This window comes from Oncorhynchus gorbuscha, linkage group LG10, assembly GCF_021184085.1.
Source record: "Oncorhynchus gorbuscha isolate QuinsamMale2020 ecotype Even-year linkage group LG10, OgorEven_v1.0, whole genome shotgun sequence".
Classification (NCBI taxonomy): Eukaryota; Metazoa; Chordata; class Actinopteri; order Salmoniformes; family Salmonidae; genus Oncorhynchus; species Oncorhynchus gorbuscha.
This window is the reverse complement of record NC_060182.1, coordinates 80,064,876-80,085,619: the sequence shown is the minus strand read 5'-3', so window position 1 is coordinate 80,085,619 and position 20,744 is coordinate 80,064,876. Positions and strand designations below refer to the sequence as shown.

Genomic DNA, 20,744 nt, shown 5'->3' with positions numbered 1-20,744 from the left:
GTCAAGTTGGCTGGATGTCCTTTGGGGGGTTGACCATTCTTGATACACATGAGAAACTGTTGAGTGTGAAAAACCCAGCAGCGATGCAGTTCTTGATTATTTGTCATGTCTCAATTGTCTCATGGCTTAATTGAACAAGTCACACCCATAAGGGATCATAGCTTTATCCTGGATTCACCTGGTCAGTCTTTGTCATGGAAAGATCAGGTGTTACTGTTTTTCAGTATATTTCATTTATGAAAAGTGTTGATTGGGTCTTGTATAAATGAAAATCATGAGTGAATGTGGTGTATTTTATCATTGGTGTATTTGATCATTTCCCAGCGTCGCCCGGGTTGGGGTTTGGCCGGGGTAGGCTGTCATTGTAAATAAGAATTTGTTCTTAACTGGCGTGCCTAGATAAATAAAGGTTAAATAAACATTTTTTGCCAAATATATAATAAAGTGCTCTGAAATAAATGTTGCATTGTAAAGCTATGAAGATTTCTTACAGTGAACTACTGATCTACAGTAGCCTACCTTGCCTGGTTCTTGATGGTGTATAATACTAAGTGATGCATAGACATAAAGGGAGCTATTGTAAAGCTTTTATGTACAACTTGTTGTTGAAATGCATAAATGTGCAAATAAATACCTTGACTTGGTGGCTCTAATGGGATTCTGTGTCACCTGCATTTTGTCTGTTGGGAAAAGTAAGCCCCACATGTATTTTTTCTACATTTTTATTTTACCACTGCAAGTGAATACATCCAAGGGCAACACCCCTCTATTGCAGAAATGTAGGGCTCTGTCTGTCTGTCTATTTCAGGCTAAATTAATTAGATCATTGTGAACCAGGCCAGTGAGGTGGCAGTGGATGTGATAATGGGGTGGGGGCTGTCGTAATTAATAGTTAATTTGTATGTCAGCTGTAATTCACATGAGGATAAATACCCACATTATCTGAGGAGACTGACAGACAAACTGTTGTGTTTGTGTCTGAGTAGGAGTTCATTGGGTTTGTTTGTGCCATCTTGCCTCTCCTTGTCATTCCAAACATTTCAGGGTGTGGCAAGGAGTGGCATGACTGCACGAACAGACTAGTAAGGAAAGAATTGAAGGCCGGAAAACACTCAACTTTAAACCTTGCTTGGATAAAACAATGCATTTTTAATGTTGAGCGAGCTTTGCACCTTTTCCTTGAACAGACTAGTACCCAGGCTAATAGTATACGAATGGCCTTTCATCACAGCCACAGTGTTTGTCTGGTTGACTAACATCTCAATACCATTTTACTGTCACTCACTCATATGCGACACTGTTCTTTTTTTTGTGTCTTTTTGTTTGAAGAAGGAATCATTGTTACCCCAACCCAAATAAGTGGAACAGTTGACATTGAGCTCTGGCGCATTGATTGACAGAGATGACATTAACCTTTTGTTTGAGCATCTTGAGAAAGGAGACTTCTCCAGTGTAGGTTTGACAGGGCACCACATTCAAAAAATACACCTCACATGTTCATGCAATGAGGATCTCTCGTAATCATGAATATTGTGGCTTCGGGGTGCTTCAAACACACCAGACGTGGTTATTGCATAATTGATTGATTCTGCTAAAGATTATTATTGAGAATATCTATTCTACAGAGCCTTCAGGATGTATTCACACCCCTTTACTGTTTCCACATTTTGTTGTGCCTGAATTTAAAATGAATTTTAAAATGTTTTTGTCACTATACACAATACCCCATAATGTCAAAGTGAAATGATCTTTTTTCCCTTCAAATTAAATAAAAATGAAAAGCTGAAATGTCTTGAGTCAATAAGTATTCAAACCCTTTTTTATGGCAAGTGTAAATAAGTTCAGGAGTAAAAATTGCTTAACAAGTCACATAAGTTTCATGGACTCACGCCATGTGTTTAACGTTATTTTTTTATAACTACCTCATCTCTGTAACCCACACATACGATTATCTGTAAGGTCCCTCAGTCGAGCAGTAAATTTCAAACAGATTTAGCCCCAATGACCTGTTAGGTTTTCCAATGCCTCGCAAAGAAGGGCACCTAGTGGTAGATTGTTTTTAAAGCAGACATTGAATATCCGTTTGAGCATGGTAAAGTTATTCATTGCACTTTCGATGGTGTATCAATACACCCAGTCACCACAAAGATATTTCTGTATTTCATTTAAAAAAGATCGCAAACATTTCTAAAAACATGTTTTTGCTTTTATTCAGGCTGTAACACAACAACATGTGGAATAAGTCAAGGGGTGTGAATACTTTCTCAAGGCACTCTATATTAGCCTGGTCCCAGATCTGTTTGTGCTCTTGCCAAGTCCATTGGCATGACAACCCACATGAAAAAATACTATAGTATACTATGGTATAGAGTGTATTCGGAATGTATTCAGACCCCTTTACTTTTCCCACATTTTGTTACATTACAGCCTTATTCTAAAATTGATTAAATTATCAATCTACATCAATCTACACATAATACAACATAATGAAAAAGCAAAAGCAGGTTTTTAGAAATGTTTCAAAATGTATTAAAAATAAAAAACAAATACCTCATTTACATAATTATTAAGACTCTTTGCTATGAGACTCAAAATTGAGCTCAGATGAATCCTGTTTCCATTGATCATTACATTTACATTTACATTTAAGTCATTTAGCAGACGCTTTTATCCAGAGCGACTTACAAATCATCCTTGAGATGTCTCTGCAACTTGATTGGAGTCCACCTGTCGTGCATTCAATTGATTGGACATGATTTGGAAAGGCACAGACTTGTCTATTGACAGTGGATGTCAGAGCAAAAACCAAGCCATGAGGTCAAAGGAATTGTCTGTAAAGCTCCAAGACTGTATTGTGTCAAGGCACAGATCTGGGGAAGGGTACTAAAAAATGTCTGCAGCATTGAAGGTCCCCAAGAACACAGTGACCTCCATCCTTCTTAAATGGAAGAAGTTTGGAACCACCAAGACTCTTTCTAGAGCTGGCCGCCCGGCCAAACTGACCTATCAGGGGAGAAGGGCCTTGGTCAGGGAGGTGACCAAGAACCTGATGGTCACTCTGACAGAGCTCCAGAGTTCCTCGGTGAAGATGGGAGAACCTTCCAGAAGGACAACCATCTCTGCAGCACAATGGCTTCCGTCTGGCCACGGTGCCATTCCTCAATAACAGGCACATGACAGCCCACTTGGAGTTTGCCAAAAGGTCCCTAAAGGACTCTCAGACCATGAGAAGCAAGATTCTCTGGTCTGGTGAAACCAAGATTGAACTCTTTGGCCTGAATGCCACCTATTTTTGTGTTGTCATTATGGGGTATTGTGTGTATATTGATGAGAGGGGGACTATTTAATCAGTTTTAAAAGAAAGGCTGTAACAGAACAAAATGTGGAAAAGGTGAAGGTATCTGAATACCTTCCAAATGCACTGAAAATACTACAGTTGTCACTGTAGTCTTTCTGCGGACTAGAGTACAGTTAATACTGCAGTATTTACTGTCATATACTGTAGTATTTACAGGTAACTATAGTATAACTACTGTGGTTATCACGGCTGTTGAAAGAACTGGACCAAGGTGCAGCGTGGTGAGTGTACATATTCTTTTATTTAGAAAAGACGCCGAACAAATCAATAAACACAACAAAACAAACAGTGACGCTAAAGGCTATGTGCCATAAACAAAGTCAATCTCCCACAAAGACAGGTGGGAAAGGGCTACCTAAGTATGGTTCTCAATCAGAGACAACGATAGACAGCTGTCCCTGATTGAGAACCCTCCCTGGCCAAAATATAGAAATACAAATAATAGAACATATAATACCCACCCCAAATCACACCCTGACCAAACCAAATAGAGACATAAAAATGATCTCTAAGGTCAGGGCGTGACAGTGGTAAAAGAAAACTGTAGTACACACCATAGTAATTAATGTAGTGTTTTTTTGTGGATGGTTGTATACTGCAGTAATCACTGTTTTTGTGGACTGTACTATACTGTAGTATTTACTGTAGTGTTTTAGTGGACACTACTGTAGCATTTACTATAGTGTTTTTATTTTATTATAATTGACATAGAAGTGGAGGCTTTCTCCTTCTGGAAACCTATTGGAGAAATACTAAAAGAGCACATTTTCCATAACCTCTAGGTAGGTAGGTCTGAACAGATAGTTCAGAACTGATGTGGTTTTCTATAAACATGTGGGTAGGTCTGAACAGATAGTTCAGAACTGATGTGGTTTTCTATAAACATGTGGCTAGGTCTGAACAGATAGTTCAGAACTGATGTGGTTTTCTATAAACATGTGGGTAGGTCTGAACAGATAGTTCAGAACTGATGTGGTTTTCTATAAACATGTGGCTAGGTCTGAACAGATAGTTCAGAACTGATGTGGTTTTCTATAAACATGTTAGGTCTGAACAGATAGTTCAGAACTGATGTGGTTTTCTATAAACATGTGGGTAGGTCTGAACAGATAGTTCAGAACTGATGTGGTTTTCTATAAACATGTGGGTAGGTCTGAACAGATAGTTCAGAACTGATGTGGTTTTCTATAAACATGTGGGTAGGTCTGAACAGATAGTTCAGAACTGATGTGGTTTTCTATAAACATGTGGGTAGGTCTGAACAGATAGTTCAGAACTGATGTGGTTTTCTATAAACATGTGGGTAGGTCTGAACAGATAGTTCAGAGCTTCTTCTCTTTCAATAAACTGTAGGGAACACAATATATGTTCTATACTTGGAATTTAGGATTCTCAATTTCTGGTGTGGCAAAAATTGCGATTAGGAGCAGGGGAATGGGTAGGGTATATGCACATTAAATACTGTAGTATTTACTAATATCATTAGAGAATAAAGAAATGAACATTTTTCAGATTTAACATGTTTATTTTCTCACTCAATTTTTTTCAAGGAGTATGTGGGGGTGCATGCTGTGTGCTTGTTTCTACAGTGTGATACGTAGCCAGCTAGGACACTGCATGAGTGGGTGTAGCCGAGTGGGTGAATCATGCAGTAGAATATCTGCCAGGTGCTACACTTGTTGAATCGACATTGTTTCCACGTCGTTTCAATGAAATAACGTTGAACCAGCGTGTAATAGACGTCTGTGCCCAGTGGGATCAGACAATACTAGAATGAGGGACAATAAGCAGTGTGAGCCATGGCAACGAGAGAGCACTAAAGGAAATTGTTATTGTGGTTAGATGACAGAGGGAAGAATAGAGTGAGGGAGAACGTGTGTTGATAATGGAGAAATGGAATTGTAGGAGGGAAGTACAAGTAAAAGGCTAACAGGTGTCACTTATGTAACGTTAAGGCAGGCAATGTGCTGTGCTGTGGATGGAGTGTGCTATTTTAAAAGGCGTTGTAGCTGAGAGAGAGACCGTGTGGGCTGAGGCTTTAGAACGCAGACGGGGATAGAGTGAGAGAGAGAGAGAGAGAGAGAGAGAGAGAGAGAGAGAGAGAGAGAGAGAGAGAGAGAGAGAGAGAGAGAGAGAGAGAGAGAGAATTTCAGAAAAGGGAGAGCTTTTGAATGGATCTGTTTAATAATTTTTGTTGTAGCTTTTGAACCGTGCAAAGATTGTTGTGACCTTTTGAATTGTATAAAGGTTGTTGCCTTTTTATTGTGTAAAGCATTCTGCAGGAAAAGGGGTTTTGAATTGTCTGTGGTGGCGATGCAAATTCACTTTTGTTGAAGAGTGAGAGGTGATTTAATTTGCATGGCGTTCTGAGTGAGTGAGGTGAACGTTGCACATTTGAGAAATGAAAGCACTTTATGTACCCACAGTAGTCCCCCCATTTGAAGATGTCATACGTATTTGGACAAATTCACTTAAAGTGTATTCAAGCAGTCAAAGGTTTAGAATTTGGTCCCATATTCATTGCACACTATAACTACATCAAGCTTGTGACAAGAAACTTGTTGAATGCATTTGCAGGACCGGATTAAGAAATCATAGGCCCCGGGGTTACAAAACCTTCTATGGATTCTATGTTTAGGGCCACCACGCAACAAGCTGTAGCCTATATTTGGCGCACATGCTGCCCAGACTGCAGCCTTCCTGACACTTTATGTTGGTGTTTCCTTAATTTAATTCATTTTAATGAATTACATTTATTTTGTGCTTGTGATAAAACATTTTTTATAAACTATTGATCGTCTGTGTCTAAATTATATTTTGAACATTTAGAGCGGGCTTCTGTGGTTGGAAAAAATATATTATAATAAAATCAAAAACGTAAGTCTATCGAATGTATTTATAAAGCCGTTCTTACATCAGCTGATGTCACAAAGTGCTGTACAGAAACCCAGCCTAAAACCTCAAGCAGCAAGCAATGCAGGTGTAGAAGCACAGTGGCTAGGAAAAACTCCCTAGAAAGGTAAGAACCTAGGAAGAAACCTAGAGAGGAACCAGGCTATGAGGGGTGGCCAGTCCTCTTCTGGCTGTGCCGGGTGGAGATTATAACAGAACATGGCCAACATGTTCAAATGCTCATAGATGACCAGCAGGGTCAAATAATAATAATCACAGTGGTTGTAGAGGGTGCAACAGGTCAGTAAATGTCAGTGGACTTTTCATAGCCGATCATTCAGAGTATCTCTACCGCTCCTGCTCTAGAGAGTTGAAAACAGCATGTCTGGGACATGTACCATGTCCGGTGAACAGGTCAGGGTTCCATAGCCGCAGGCAGAACAGTTGCAATTGGAGCAGCAGCACGACAAGGTGGACTGGGGACAGCAAGGAGTCATCAGGCCAGGCAGTCCTGAGACATGGTCCTAGGGATCAGGTCCTCCGAGAGAGAGAGAGAGAGAGAGAGAGAAAGAAAGAAAGAAAGAAAGAAAGAAAGAAAGAAAGAAAGAAAGAAAGAAAGAAAGAAAGAAAGAAGAGAGAAAAAGAGAGAGAGAATTAAAGAGATCATACTTAAATTCACACAGGACACTGGATAAGACAGGAGAAATACTCCAGATATAACAGACTGACCCTAGCCCTCCGACACATAAACTATTGCAGCATAAATACTAGAGGCTGAGACAGGAGGGGTTGGGAGACACTGTGACTCAACCCACTCAAGTGACACACCCCTCTTAGGGATGGCATGGAAGAGCACCAGTAAGCCAGTGACCCAGCCCCTGTAATAGGGGTTGAGGCAGAGAATCCCAGTGGAGAGAGGGGAACCGAGACAGCAAGGGCGGGTCGTTGCTCCAGTGCCTTTCCATTCACCTTCACACTCCTGGGCCAGACTACACTCAATCATAGGACCTACTGAAGAGATGAGTCTTCAATAAAGACTTAAGGTCGAGACCGAGTCTGCGTCTCTCACATGGATAGGCAGACCATTCCATAAAAATGGAGCTCTAAAGGAGAAAGCCCTGCCTCCAGCTGTTTGCTTGGAAATTCTAGGGACAGTAAGGAGGCCTGCACCTTGTGACCGTAGCGTAAGTGTAGGTACGTACGGCAGGACCAAATCGGAAAGTTAGGTAGTAGCAAGCCCATGTAGTGCTTTGTAGGTTAGCAGTAAAACCTTGAAATCAGCCCTTGCCTTAACAGGAAGCCAGTGTAGAGAGGCTAGCACTGGAGTAATATGATCACATTTTTGGTTCTAGTCAAGATTCTAGCAGCAGTGTTAAGCACTAACGGAAGTTAATTTAGTGCTTTATCCGGGTAGCCGGAAAGTAGAGCATTGCTGTAGTCTAACCTAAAAGTGACAAAAGCATGGATTCGTTTTTCTGCATCATTTTTGGACAGAAAGTTTCTGATTTTTGCAATGTTACGTAGATGGAAAAAAACTGTCCTTGAAACAGTCTTGATATACTCGTCAAAAGAGAGATTAGGGTGAAGGACGCCGAGGTCCTTCATAATTTTATTTGAGACGACTGTACAACCATCAAGATTAATTGTCAGATTCAACAGAAGAGTTCTTTGTTTCTTGGGACCTTGAACAAGCATCTCTGTTTTGTCCGAGTTTAAAACTAGAACATTTGCCGCCATCCACTTCCTTCTGTCTGAAACACAGGCTTCCAGGGAGGGCAATTTTGGGGCTTCACCATGTTTCATCAAAATGTACAGCTGTGTGTCGTCCACATAGCAGTGAAAGTTAACATTATAGTTCCGAATGACATCACCAAGAGGTAGAATATATAGTGAAAACAATAGTGGTCCTAAAACGGAGCCTTGAGGAACACCGAAATTGACAGTTGATTTGTCAGAGGACAACAGCTTTTTCAACATTTTTCGATAGGAATGGGAGATTCAATACAGCCCGATAGTTTTAAAAATATTTTCTTGGTCAAGGTTTTGCTTTTTCAAGAGAGGCTTTATTACTGCCACTTTTAGTGAGTTTGTACACATCCTGTAGACAGAGAGCCGTTCATTATGTTCAACATAGGAGGGCCAAGCACAGGAAGCAGCTCTTTCAGTAGTTTAGTTGGAATAGGGTCCATTATGCAGCTTGATGGTTTAGAGGCCATGATTATTTTCATCAATGTGTCAAGAGATATAGTATTATAAAACATGAGTGTCTCCCTTGATCCTAGGTCCTGGCAGAGTTGTGCAGACTCAGGACAACTTAGCTTTGGAGGAATACGCAGATTTAAAGAGGAGTCCGTAATTTGCTTTTCGTAAAAGAAGTTCATGAATGTATCACTGCTGAAGTGAAAGGCATCCTCTCTCGGGGTATGCTGCTTTGTAGTTAGCTTTGCGACAGTATCAAAAATATATTTTGGATTGTTCTTATTTTCCTAAATTAAGTTGGACAAATAGGATGATCGAGCAGCAGTGAGGGCTCTTTGATACTGCACGATACTGTCTTTCCAAGCTAGATTCAGGAGGGAGCCCCCTACAGGCATGGGCCCAGCCCCTGACTCACACAATTGACCAGTCACCTTTATTTATTATGCAGTTTATTTAAAACAAATGATTTAGCAGTTACCCAATCAAGGTAGGCCTCCCAAGTTACCCATGTGGGCCCCCTACCTCCTTTCCTCATCTGACAATTAGCAAAGCGGCAGCAGGCAGTAGCAGGCTGTCTACACTCATTGAGAGCGGGCTCCTGAATCTTCCTGTGGTTAGCGGTTGAAGTGAAACAATAAATAAATTTTCAAACACCTACTCATTCAAGGGGTTTTCTTTATTTTTACTATGTTCTACATTGTAGAATAATTGTGAAGGCATCAAAACTATGAAATAGCACATTTAGAATCATGTAGTAACCAAAAGAGTCTTAAACAAATCAAAATATATTAGAGATTCTTCAAATAGCCATCCTTTGCCTTGATGACAGCTTTGCACACTCTTTGCATTCTCTCAACCAGCGTCACCTGGATGTTTTTCCAACAGTCTTGAAGGAGTTCCAACATATTCTGAGCACTTGTTGGCTGCTTTTCCTTCACTCTGCGGTCCGACTCATCCCAAACCATTTCAATTGGGTTGAGGTCGGGTGATTGTAGAGGCCAGGTCATCTGATGCATCACTCTCCTTCTTGGTCAAATAGGGTGTGCAAAGCTGTCATCAAAGCAAAGGGTGGCTACTTTGAAGAATCTCAAATATAAAATGGATTTTTATTTGTTTGACACTTTTTTGGTTACTACATGATTCCATTTCTGTTATTTCATAGTTTTGACGTCTTCACTATTTTTCTACAATGTATAAAATATTACAAATAAAGAAAAACCCTGGACTGGTGTGGGTGTGTCCAAACTTTTGACTGGTAGTATATATATTTATATATGTGTTTTTTAATTGCTGCCTAGTGCCTGGGCCAAGGGGCTACAGCACCAGTAAGCCCCTGCATTAATCCGACCTGTGCATTTGCAGTTTGTTTTGGATTGTGTTTAGCCCAATAGGAACGGAATGGTGTATAATGTCTTGTGCCATTTTGGTGTCACTTTTACATTAATATGGATGATACCATGGTTATTTATAATCATGAACGGATTGTGAAGTATCCTGCTTGTCATCTGACCGCAAGTCATTACAGAGGGTAGTGTGGATGGCCCAGTACAAAACTGGGAGCCAAGCTCTTTGCCATCCAGGACCTCTATACCGGACGGTGTCAGAGGAAGGCCCTATAAATCGTCAAAGACTCCAGCCACCCAAGTCATAGACTGTTCTCTCTGCTACCTCATGGCAAGCGGTACCGATGCACCAAGTCTGGAACCAATAGGACCCTGAACAGCTTCTACCCCTAAGCCATAAGACTACCAAATAGCTACCCGGACTGCATTGACCCTCTTTGCACTAACTCTTTTGACTCATCACATACAGTGAGGGAAAAAAAGTATTTGATCCCTTGTTGATTTTGTACGTTTGCCCACTGACAAAGAAATGATCCGTTTATAATTTTAATGGTGGGTTTATTTGAACAGTGAGAGACAGAATAACAACAACAAAATCCAGAAAAATGTATGTCAAAAATGTTATACATTGATTAGCATTTTAATGAGGGAAATATGTATTTGACCCCCTCTCAATCAGATAGATTTCTGGCTCCCAGGTGTCTTTTATACAGGTAACGAGCTGAGATTCAGAGCACACTCTTAAAGGGAGTGCTCCTAATCTCAGCTTGTTACCTGTATAAAAGACACCTGTCCACAGAAGAAATCAATCAATCAGATTCCAAACTCTCCACCATGGCCAAGACCAAAGAGCTCTCCAAGGATGTCAGGGACAAGATTGTAGACCTACACAAGGCTGGAATGGGCTACAAGACCATCGCCAAGCAGCTTGGTGGGAAGGTGACAACAGTTGGTGCGATTATTTGCAAATGGAAGAAACACAAAAGAACTGTCAATCTCCCTTGGCCTGGGTCTCCATGCAAGATCTCACCTCGTGGAGTTGCAATGATCATGAGAACGGTGAGGAATTAGCCCAGAACTACACGGAAGGATCTTGTCAATGATCTCAAGGCAGCTGGGACCATAGTCACCAAGAAAACAATTGGTAACACACTACGTCGTGAAGGACTGAAATCCTGCAGCACCCGCAAGGTCCCCCTGCTCAAGAAAGCACATATACATGCCCATCTGAAGTTTGCCAATGAACATCTGAATGATTCAGAGGACAACTGGGTGAAAGTGTTGTGGTCAGATGAGACCACAATGGAGCTCTTTGGCATCAACTCAACTCGCCGTGTTTGGAGGAGGAGGAATGCTGCCTATGACCCCAAGAACACCATCCCCACCGTCAAACATGGAGGTGGAAACATTATGCTTTCTGCTAAGGGGGCAGGACAACTTTACTGCATCAAAGGGACAATGGACGGGGCCATGTACTGTCAAATCTGGGGTGAGAACCTCCTTCCCTCAGCCAAGGCATTGAAAATGGGTCGTGGATGGATATTCCAGCATGACATTGACCCAAAGCACACGGCCAAGGCAACAAAGGAGGTCAACCTCGAAACCTTAATGACTTGGAGAAGATCTGCAAAGAGGAGTGGTACAAAATCCCTCCTGAGATGTGTGCAAACCTGGTGGCCAACTACAAGAAACGTCTGATCTCTGATTGCCAACAAGGGTTTTGCCACCAAGTACTATGTCATGTTTTGCAGAGGGATCAAATACTTATTTCCCTCATTAAAATGCAAATCAATTTATAACATCTTTGACGTGTTTTTCTGGATTTTTGTTGTTGTTATTCTGTCTCTCACTGTTCAAATAAACCTACCATTAAAATTATAGACTGATCATTTCTTTGTCAGTGGGCAAATGTACAAAATCAGCAGGGGATCAAAAGCTTTTTTCCCTCACTGTATGCTGCTGCTACTGTTTATTATCTATCCTGTTGCCTAGTTACTTTACCCCTACCTATCCAGTATGTACATATCTCCAACAATAACCCTGTACCCCTGCACATCGACTTGGTACTGGTACCCCGTGTATATAGTTATCGTTACTCATTGTATATTTATTCCTTGTGTTATTATTTTTTCCTCTGCATTGTTGGGAAGGGCCTGTAAGTAAGAATTTCACAGTTAGTCTACATCTGTTTTTATGAAGCATGTGACAAAAAACATTTGATTTGACTTCATCTTGGGAATGGTGAGTTGTTAGCATCTTTTGTATAGCCTCTGTAACTTTATCACCCGTCATTTTTCATGATTCATTCATGATTTTTGTTAATCCTTGCCTTATCAGGATTCATTAAGAAGTGTTCAGAAACATCTCATTTACTCACTTAGAAATACAATTATCATTTATTATTAAGTTTCTATTGGGAAAAACATAACACACAACCAAAACAAACTGCAAATGCATCCAACAAGCTTGATGTAGTCATTGCCTAGACACTATAAGTCAATTTGTCCAAATAGTTATGACGTCTTCAAACGGAGGAACTAGATATATAAAGAGCGTTCATTTCTAAGCGGTACATTCTGTACTGTCGCTTCATATAAAAGACTTGATCTCAAATCCAAAATGCTCCAGTATAGAGTAAAATGTACAGTTAGTGCATTCATCTTAATATATCTAGGTGGGACAACCATATATCTCAGTCATAGTAGGTATATTTTTCCTCCATAAAGTAGCCACCCACAAAGTCAGTGCAATATGGATTTATATTTTAGTCATTTAGCAGACGCTCTAATCCAGAGCGATTTACAGTAAGTGCATTCATCTTTAGATAGCTAGGTGGGACAACCACATATCTAAGCACATTTTTCCTCAATAAAGTAGCTCTCAGCAAAGTCAGTGCTATATGCACCTGAATCAAACAGATCAGGATTACAGACTTGTGGCAGCAGCCTCCTCTGCCTTCTTCTGTCTGCTGATGTTCTGCTGGCTCCCAATAGTTGGATCTACCCTGATATACGATGACCTCGGCGGAGCGATGTTGGTCACCTCATGGCACTCAGCGAAGAGAAGTCTCTTGTTGGCCTGCCGTACTTTAAGCACCTTCTGTAACCGCTTGCCCAACAGATAGAACATCTCCAGGATGCACACGAAGATGCAGATGGCTGAGGAGACCACCATGAAGATGGTGAAGATCTTCTTCTCCGTGGGCCTGGATATGTAGCAGTCCACTGTGTTTGGGCAAGGCTCCAGGGCACACTTGGAGAGACGTGGCATGTCATAGCCATGGTAGATGTAGTAGAGAATGTAAAGGAAGGCTGCGTCAACCACGGCCTTGAAGATCAGGCTGACCAGGTAGGTCCACCACAGGCCTCCACGTTTCTTCCCTGGGTTGGCGTACAGGTGAGAGCCCTGGTGCTGGGAAGCATACTTTGAATCCTTCCCCTCACGATACTTGACGTGAGCCATGACCATGAGAGATGGACAGGTGACGAAGATGAGCTGGAGGGCCCACAGGCGGATGTGTGAGATGGGGAAGATGCTGTCATAACAGACATTGGTGCAGCCGGGCTGCCTGGTGTTGCACACAAAGTCCTTGCTCTCGTCTCCCCACACACGCTGGGCGGCAACCACGAACACCATGACACGGAACACAAACACCATGGACAGCCACACACGGCCAAACACAGTGGAGTACTTGTTGACCCCGCTGAGTAGGCTCTCTAGTGCTGACCAGTTCATCCCTGTGGCCTGTAAAATACAGAAGTCAGTCACAAGGCAAAATGGTCTCACACAGGGTTAAAACAAATCTGTCATAAATTAATTAAACACAAAGACTTAAACCTGACCACAAAGACACTGACATGGCCAATCTTCAATCCTTTTCAGTGCAGTTAAATACATTATTTTCTGTGTGATGGCATTAGTTCTCGCTTGCGACTCTGTGAGTCTTCACAAAGCAGTGTAGGCATTGACATTACTAAATTCAACACTAAAATGTCCATGAAGAAACCACACCTAGTTTATTTACAATAGAGGAAGTCCATTTATTGTAAAACCAGCACACTTTCAATGAAGGGAAGTTAGATAATTAAATTCTTGACTCATCATTTCATGAATCTAACAAGACCTAAATGGCCTACAGTATGTGTATATGTTTTTGTGTTACGTCCTCTTTAATTGGTCCATGGAGATTAAACTAATTTACCTTCTGATAGGATTTATCCACTCTAAATGCTTTTAGAGATTCGAAGCACAGCAATCAATTTTCAAACTGTAGGCCTTACGAAAAAAAAAAAAATGGAGCACGTACTTTTCCATAATGTCAGTAATGACGCCATCATTTAAAATGATACCATTGTATTTATGTCTCCCACATCCACTCAGACTATTGATTATATATTTACTGTTAGAGCGTAGGCCTGTATTTGACAAGTATTCAGTATTCCAGATCGTGATTGTATTTTATTTATTGATTCATTATTACTAAAGTCTTTGCAACAACAGTACTTGCCAGTAAATGGTCATTTAAATGTGTACAGAGGTATTGCTATGTTGGTAGAAAGCAAAAGTGCGTCATCACTACATTCACATCACTGAACAAACAGACGGTGATTGATTTGATGTACTTATAATATAAGGTGTCTTTCAGCGTCCTAAAAGATGTATGTCAAATAAAGTGTATTATCATCTTTATTATTAAAGACATGTTAAGCACCTTGAGTATAGAACACCTAATGTGTAGAGATAATAAACATACAGTAGGAAACAGGAACGTCTCTTTTGTACAGAGCCTCTACTGTGTCAGGCCTTTCGTAACCCTGGGTCTCTGAATTTTAAGTTAATTTCTCCTCAATTCCCTAAGACAACATAGTTAAGACATGCATTCATTAAAGTTGGCTGAAAATGACCTTACTTGGGATATGAACTGGGATCAGAAAAATGTAAATATTCCAGCGGAACAAACACGCAGGAATCTATCCTCGAGTATCTCTCTCTCCTTTCTCAGAAATCCTGCCTGTGTCACATGGAAAACTACCAGCCCCCGGTGTGTGGAGTGAGGACTGTATACTATTGACAGTGGTGTAGTTTTTCTACCTGCTAAACAAAGGGTGTGTGGGTGTGTTTATCTATTCATGAGGACTCAAGGAAACCACACAAGAACAGACATGTTAATCCAAGCCCACTACCTGAGAGAGAGAGAGAGAGAGAGAGAGAGAGAGAGAGAGAGAGAGAGAGAGAGAGAGAGAGAGAGAGAGAGATGGCTGTGGACTGTGAGAGCGTCATAGGCCTACTGTAAGCAGTAAGACTAATATGGCATTTCACACATGTGGAATCCTAAGATTCAGTGGAGGCTGATGGGAGAAGCTATAGGAGGATGAGCTCATTGTAATGGCTGGAATGGAATTAAATGGAACGGTATCAAACACATCAAACATACGGAAACCACATTTGTTCCATTCCAGCCATTACAATGAACACGTCCTGCTATCGCTCCTCCCACCAGCCTCCACTGTTAAGATTGGGTAACACAGAATGATGACCTCTATGGCATTTAAAAAAAAATAAAAAAATGCAATCGTTATTCAACTAGGCAAGTCAGTTAAGAACAAATTCTTATTTACAATGATGGCCTATGTAGGCCTATTTCATTATCGCTATGGCAATTAATGCATCTACTAGATTTCTTGTCAAGGCAGACTTTTTTTGTATTAGTGTCTTTGTCGTCTGAATTGGTCAAACATGCAATATCCTCTATCACCATCAAGGTCTGTCATTGAATTAACATGGAATAATCCCTAAAACGATGTTGTATTCTTTCTCAAAATGACTGTGACTCCCTCTAGTGTTGAGAACCTGAATGAAAATGCTCACTGTATTTTTTTCCCAACATACACGTTGACGTCACGTACGTCACGTGGTATAATACTAAGCCGCTAGCAAGCTAACGCTTTTTAGCACTGCTGTCAACAAACGGATATGTTGCTTCTTTCAACCAGTTTTTCATCGATTTTTCATTGAAGACGTCAATCATCAGCTTTTTGTAAGTAACTAGGCAGTTGCCTAAACATCCGGCACGTCTTTGTTAGCTAGCTAACGTTAGTTTTATCTGCTGCGTTGACAACGTGCTAGCTAACCTAGCTTGACTCCCAAATACTGTCGCCATCTATGGCAAATGGCTAATTTATTAGATTAACCTCTAGCAAGCAAATAACTAGCTCGCTATGATGGCTAACTGCAAGTGCTTCTGAAATAGCTACGTGTATAGCTATTATTGCATCAGGTATAATGTGTAATCATTGCATTTACTGTATTGAACTATTCTTGCCAGAGAGACAGACAGTGATAGGGACAAAGACAGAGAGAGATGTATAATGCTTGTAAATACATGGTATTGTTCCTCTTCTATGAGCTGAATGGAACTTTAATTAATGTAATGTAAAATGTATTTTCTATTGTTACTAAAGTACGTTTAGGCTTCACAGCATTGTTCCTCAACGTGGCTTTAATGTATACGTTATGATTTCGCCTAATGCTTTGTTTTACAGGTCAAGAGCTCTTTGTGAGCAGCAGGAGCCCTAGGCTGTGCCACTGTAGAGAGAAGAATCAATGGTGTGCAGAGTTGCCACACCGCCTTGTGCACGCTGGATGAACGCAACGTTACTCAGCACACAACGGTTGGTTTGTTTCACTCATTGATTTTCCCAGTGTTATTCAACATGTTAGGCCTGTAATACAACGTGACAGACATTACATCGTATGGACTCTTTTATATAGCCTGAATTGGTTCAGTGCTGTACCCTATCCTACTTTGCAGCTAGACTATTACCTGTTAGTAATTGGGCTGTGTTGCTGATAAAACCATTCCTCCCTGTGACTGTTACCTTCCTGTGAATTATATGTTTTCAGGCAGCACATTTATGGCGTTTGCGAGGGTGCCGCACTGTGGAGACTTTTGCCAGGCACAGCACCAGCACCTGTGAGCAGCCTGCAGCCAAACATATGAAGAAATACCCCACCAGAAGTCAACCAGTACTCCTGGAGAGAGAGAGGCTGATATTTCTCCAAGTATATGGCTTGGATTGAGCTAATCCAGCCACTAAACAACCACTAAATAATTCCTGAATGGGCTAGTTGGGATTTAAAATCTAAAGGGATACCCCTTTTCTTTCTTTTGTTTCCTTTTCATATTCCACTTTTTATTTACTTTCGCCCCATTCTCCATAGCCTATATCTTTCAATAACCACCTTTATACCCAATCTAGCTACCATTTTGGAGTACTTTTCTCTACTACTCTACTGTATACCCTCTCCTGGAAGACTGCCTTCTCTGTCTGTCAAGATGAATCGCCCCGCCCCTGTTGAGATCTCCCATGACTGTATGAAGTTTCTGATCACCCACAATCCCACCAACTCCCAGTTGGTGAAGTTTATAGAGGTACGGTATCATTGACTCCTACTAATACGTATCTCTTATGCTTTGCATTTACATGAAGCATTGTGTTATTTGGTTTATAGAGTTCTTATATGTTAAACCATATTTGGAATGAACTGAAAAACAAAGTGTGTTGAATGATTACTTACTGAACTAAAATCACTTATCTATTATAGGATCTGAAGGCTTTTGGAGTGCAAACACTGGTCAGAGTGTGTGATGCCACTTACGACAAAACCCCTGTGGAGCAGGAAGGCATCACTGTTGTGGTGAGACAACCTCTCTGTTCTGCCACTATCTTAACCTGTTAGACCTTAACATTTGATTGGAGTTGATTCAGGCATTTCTATTGTATCTGCATGATATCTAGGCCTGTCCTTTTCCTAATGATGGAGGTAGCATGAAAGCATTAGGCCTATCAATTACCCTACCTAAACAATGAATCCTTTAACAGAGCCTAATTCCAACCATATGTTCTCTCCAAACAGGATTGGCCCTTTGATGATGGTTCTTCACCCCCTGAACAAGTCGTTGATGACTGGCTCAACCTCCTGAAGTGTAAATTCAGAGAGGAACCCGGTTGTTGCATTGCAGTGCATTGTGTGGCGGGGTTGGGTCGGTGAGTTGTCTACATATTGTATCTTCTCCTTCCTTCGAATGTCTGCTAGCCACCAACTCAAAGCAGTGTTTAGTGAATGTGGTTATTTAGTGAAGGAGGGGTATTTTATAGTACACCAACTTTCCCATCTCTACAGTACACTTGATGTGATTTGATATAATTTCTCCCCAGAGCCCCAGTCCTGGTAGCGTTGGCGTTGATTGAGTGTGGGATGGAGTATGAAGATGCTGTTCACTTTATAAGACAGTAAGTTATATAATAATTTGGTGGGTGCTTATAATTTGTTCTGTTTCATACATGTTCAAGTGTGTATTATGCATGTGTGAATTGAAAATACGGTTTTAAGCATACCCTATTCCCCCTGAGACACCCTCGGAGAGTGGGGCCAGGGATCAGCCGTTATTGACGGCGACCCTGGAGCAATTAGGGTTGAGTGCCTGGCTCAAAGGCACATTGGTAGTTTAAAAAAATCTGGTTGGCTCTGGGATTTGAACCAGCAACCTTTTGTTTACTGGCCCAACACATTTAACTGGTAAACTACCTGCTGCCCACAAGTTCTCCACATTGATAATATTTGGATACTTCAACCATTTTTCTGAATACTAATAAATGAATAATAATTTTCATAAATTATCATATCTTCTCGCTACTGTGATTAAACATGAAGATGATATAGTTATGGTGAGGTGATTCCTGAATAATATAATAATAATATATGCCATTTAGCAGACGCTTTTATCCAAAGCGACTTACAGTCATGTGTGCATACATTCTACGTATGGGTGGTCCCGGGGATCGAACCCGCCAGTGTGGCATTTAAAATGCCATCAAAATGCCAAAACCATCAGAAATCATCAAAATGCCATTTTGTCTGTGTTTCTTCTCTCAGAAAGAGACGTGGAGCCTTCAACTCAAAACAACTAATGTACCTCGAAAACTACAAGCCCAAGATGCGTCTCCGCTTCAAAGATGCTAATGGACAAAATTGCTGCATTCAGTAAGAAGATAAGCGGTATTGTCAAGATTTACTCAACAAAGAAACTGACTACTATAAGAAAAGTTATTGATTATACTCAAATAAGAAAAAAATATACTGAAAGAAAAAAAAGTTATTGATTACCAGTCTAAATAGTAACATTTAAATTGATCAAAGTAAACAAAATTGAAAAGACCAGTTAGAGATTAATCTGAGTTGTTAGCACTGCTGTTTTCCTCAACTACTGTAGTGATTCATTAAAGCAAGATGTTTAAAATTGTTCCTTGTTGTTGGTGGTGTGATCATGTATGAGTTGTGCAAAGGCTGAAATCTGTTTTTGTTTAACAGCCTTTGATAGTATTACATATTTAAAAAAAAAAAATAATAAGATCATCAAGGACGAGCACAAATCTGCATAAATACTGTATTTACCTGGTATTTCCTACAAAATGTTGTGGTATAATTCATTTATAAACTTCTCAACATATTTGGGTAACTGCCTGGTACCAAATGGGGATTGCTGTATTTGAATTACTTATGAATCAACAAGTAATTTAGGCCTATAGGTATTACCATTTACCATGTAATTTCAGAGTAAATACCCTAATTTTATTTCAGTTTTTGTGCTGTAAATAAGAGTGTAACGTGATCATGTTTTGGATGATGAGCACCACCACTACAATATGTAGGCCTACACACATTAGAAAACCTCGAATAAATTAAGTTAATACAATTCATTTGATGAATTCGTGTATTTTTATTTGTCAGACCTGAACGATCCAATGAATCGTTTCCCGTCCCCTGCAACTAACTGTTTAGAGACATGATTACAACTCCAACAACTAATTTCACAGTATGGACACAAGATGACACTGACGTTCCATTTAAAACTGCATCATCCTTTTGAAACAGCTCATGTCAACAAAGTTGGCTTAAATGCTCTGGTAGCCTATTTTATTACATTCATCAGTATTTTAATTATAGTCCTAGTTAAGAATATAATTATCAGAAAATATAACAACTACAGTTGGAGAGTTTCCTTTGCCTGTCATGGCGTTTGTAGCTGTGGTTGGAAAGTGGGTTGCATTATCTTGTGAATTTAAAACGGTTCGCTGTTCTATTTTGATTTAGCTTGTCAAATAAACGAGGACGAGACCAGGGGCTGATAACAACTACATAGATTTTTCACCGAAAGTCATAATGTGGCTATCCAGGCATGAAAGTCAAAGTAACATTGTTGCGGTTGGAATGGATTTGATGTCATATTTTCTTGATATGAAGCATAAATTACTTTAGCGCGTTCTTGTTAGCATTTGCAGTATTATTTCACGGATAGCCATATAAAAGCAGCCGTCTTTGCTACAACAGCATTTAGCGGATTTGTCCTGGCCTTTGATTATACTATTTATTCCTGCGCGCGGGCGGTCGAACCCTCTAAAGGCAATCGGCGAATTATTTGTGGCATGAACTTTCATTCGCTCAGCAGCAAACTCACCGAAACAACATGCCTCCCAACTACGCTGAGTGATGTTCACTGACTATTGCGTGCCGTGATCCACTTCGCCCTCAGCGTCTAGTTATGCCTGCATCGCTGTGGGACCAAGTATCGTTACTTTAGGACCATTACATCCGATTCTGGAGAGGGACGCACTCGACCATACCGACCAGTTATTCTGACCAGAGAGAGAGTTTCTCCAAGAGATTGGCTGGGATAAACATTAATTGACTGACTAAAGTCATGACGCCGGTAAGTACATTTTTTAAAATCGGATAGTTTGAGAATTCTTGGAAAAATATATTGTGGATCGAATGAACAGATGCCTGTGGATAGCTTCGAACAAATAAGCTCTTGTATAAAATAAAACCCGTTCGTTTGAATATAATTTACATATGGATTTTGAGTGGTGGATGAGCTACAGTACCCTCAT

At 40.5% G+C, this 20,744-nt stretch overlaps 3 protein-coding genes across 10 annotated transcripts in view; 2 read left to right on the top strand and 1 right to left on the bottom strand.

Annotated features, from left to right (window-relative positions):
• Window positions 1–11,682: 11,682 nt before the first annotated feature.
• Window positions 11,683–20,488, bottom strand: gjb9a (gap junction protein beta 9a). 2 transcript variants are annotated; one of them, XM_046367199.1, is made up of 2 exons: window positions 20,312–20,488; window positions 11,683–13,536 (listed from the first exon to the last, which is right to left on the bottom strand). In XM_046367199.1, the coding sequence occupies exon 2, from the start codon at window positions 13,525–13,527 to the stop codon at window positions 12,718–12,720; it is 810 nt and encodes a 269-aa protein (XP_046223155.1). In that variant the 5' UTR covers window positions 13,528–13,536; window positions 20,312–20,488; the 3' UTR covers window positions 11,683–12,717. The 2 variants fall into 2 exon arrangements, with proteins under 2 accessions (XP_046223155.1, XP_046223154.1); XM_046367198.1 differs by lacking the exon at window positions 20,312–20,488 and adding an exon at window positions 14,702–14,847.
• ptp4a2a (protein tyrosine phosphatase 4A2a) lies at window positions 15,676–19,553 on the top strand. The gene is made up of 7 exons (XM_046367201.1): window positions 15,676–15,829; window positions 16,335–16,463; window positions 16,696–17,224; window positions 17,398–17,490; window positions 17,710–17,840; window positions 18,012–18,086; window positions 18,730–19,553. Exons 3-7 carry the CDS (start codon window positions 17,129–17,131, stop codon window positions 18,839–18,841), a joined length of 507 nt encoding a protein of 168 aa, XP_046223157.1. The 5' UTR covers window positions 15,676–15,829; window positions 16,335–16,463; window positions 16,696–17,128; the 3' UTR covers window positions 18,842–19,553.
• ppp1r13ba (protein phosphatase 1, regulatory subunit 13Ba) overlaps window positions 20,009–20,744 on the top strand; it is a 46,138-nt gene continuing 45,402 nt past the window's right edge. For 3 of the 7 annotated variants that reach the window (XM_046367191.1, XM_046367192.1, XM_046367188.1), the window contains exon 1: window positions 20,013–20,563. In XM_046367191.1, coding sequence (XP_046223147.1) covers window positions 20,555–20,563 — 9 coding nt within the window. In that variant the 5' untranslated portion in view covers window positions 20,013–20,554. Of the gene's footprint in view, window positions 20,564–20,744 lie in introns of all 7 variants that reach the window. The other 4 variants (XM_046367190.1, XM_046367187.1, XM_046367193.1 and 1 more) reach the window with 4 other exon arrangements.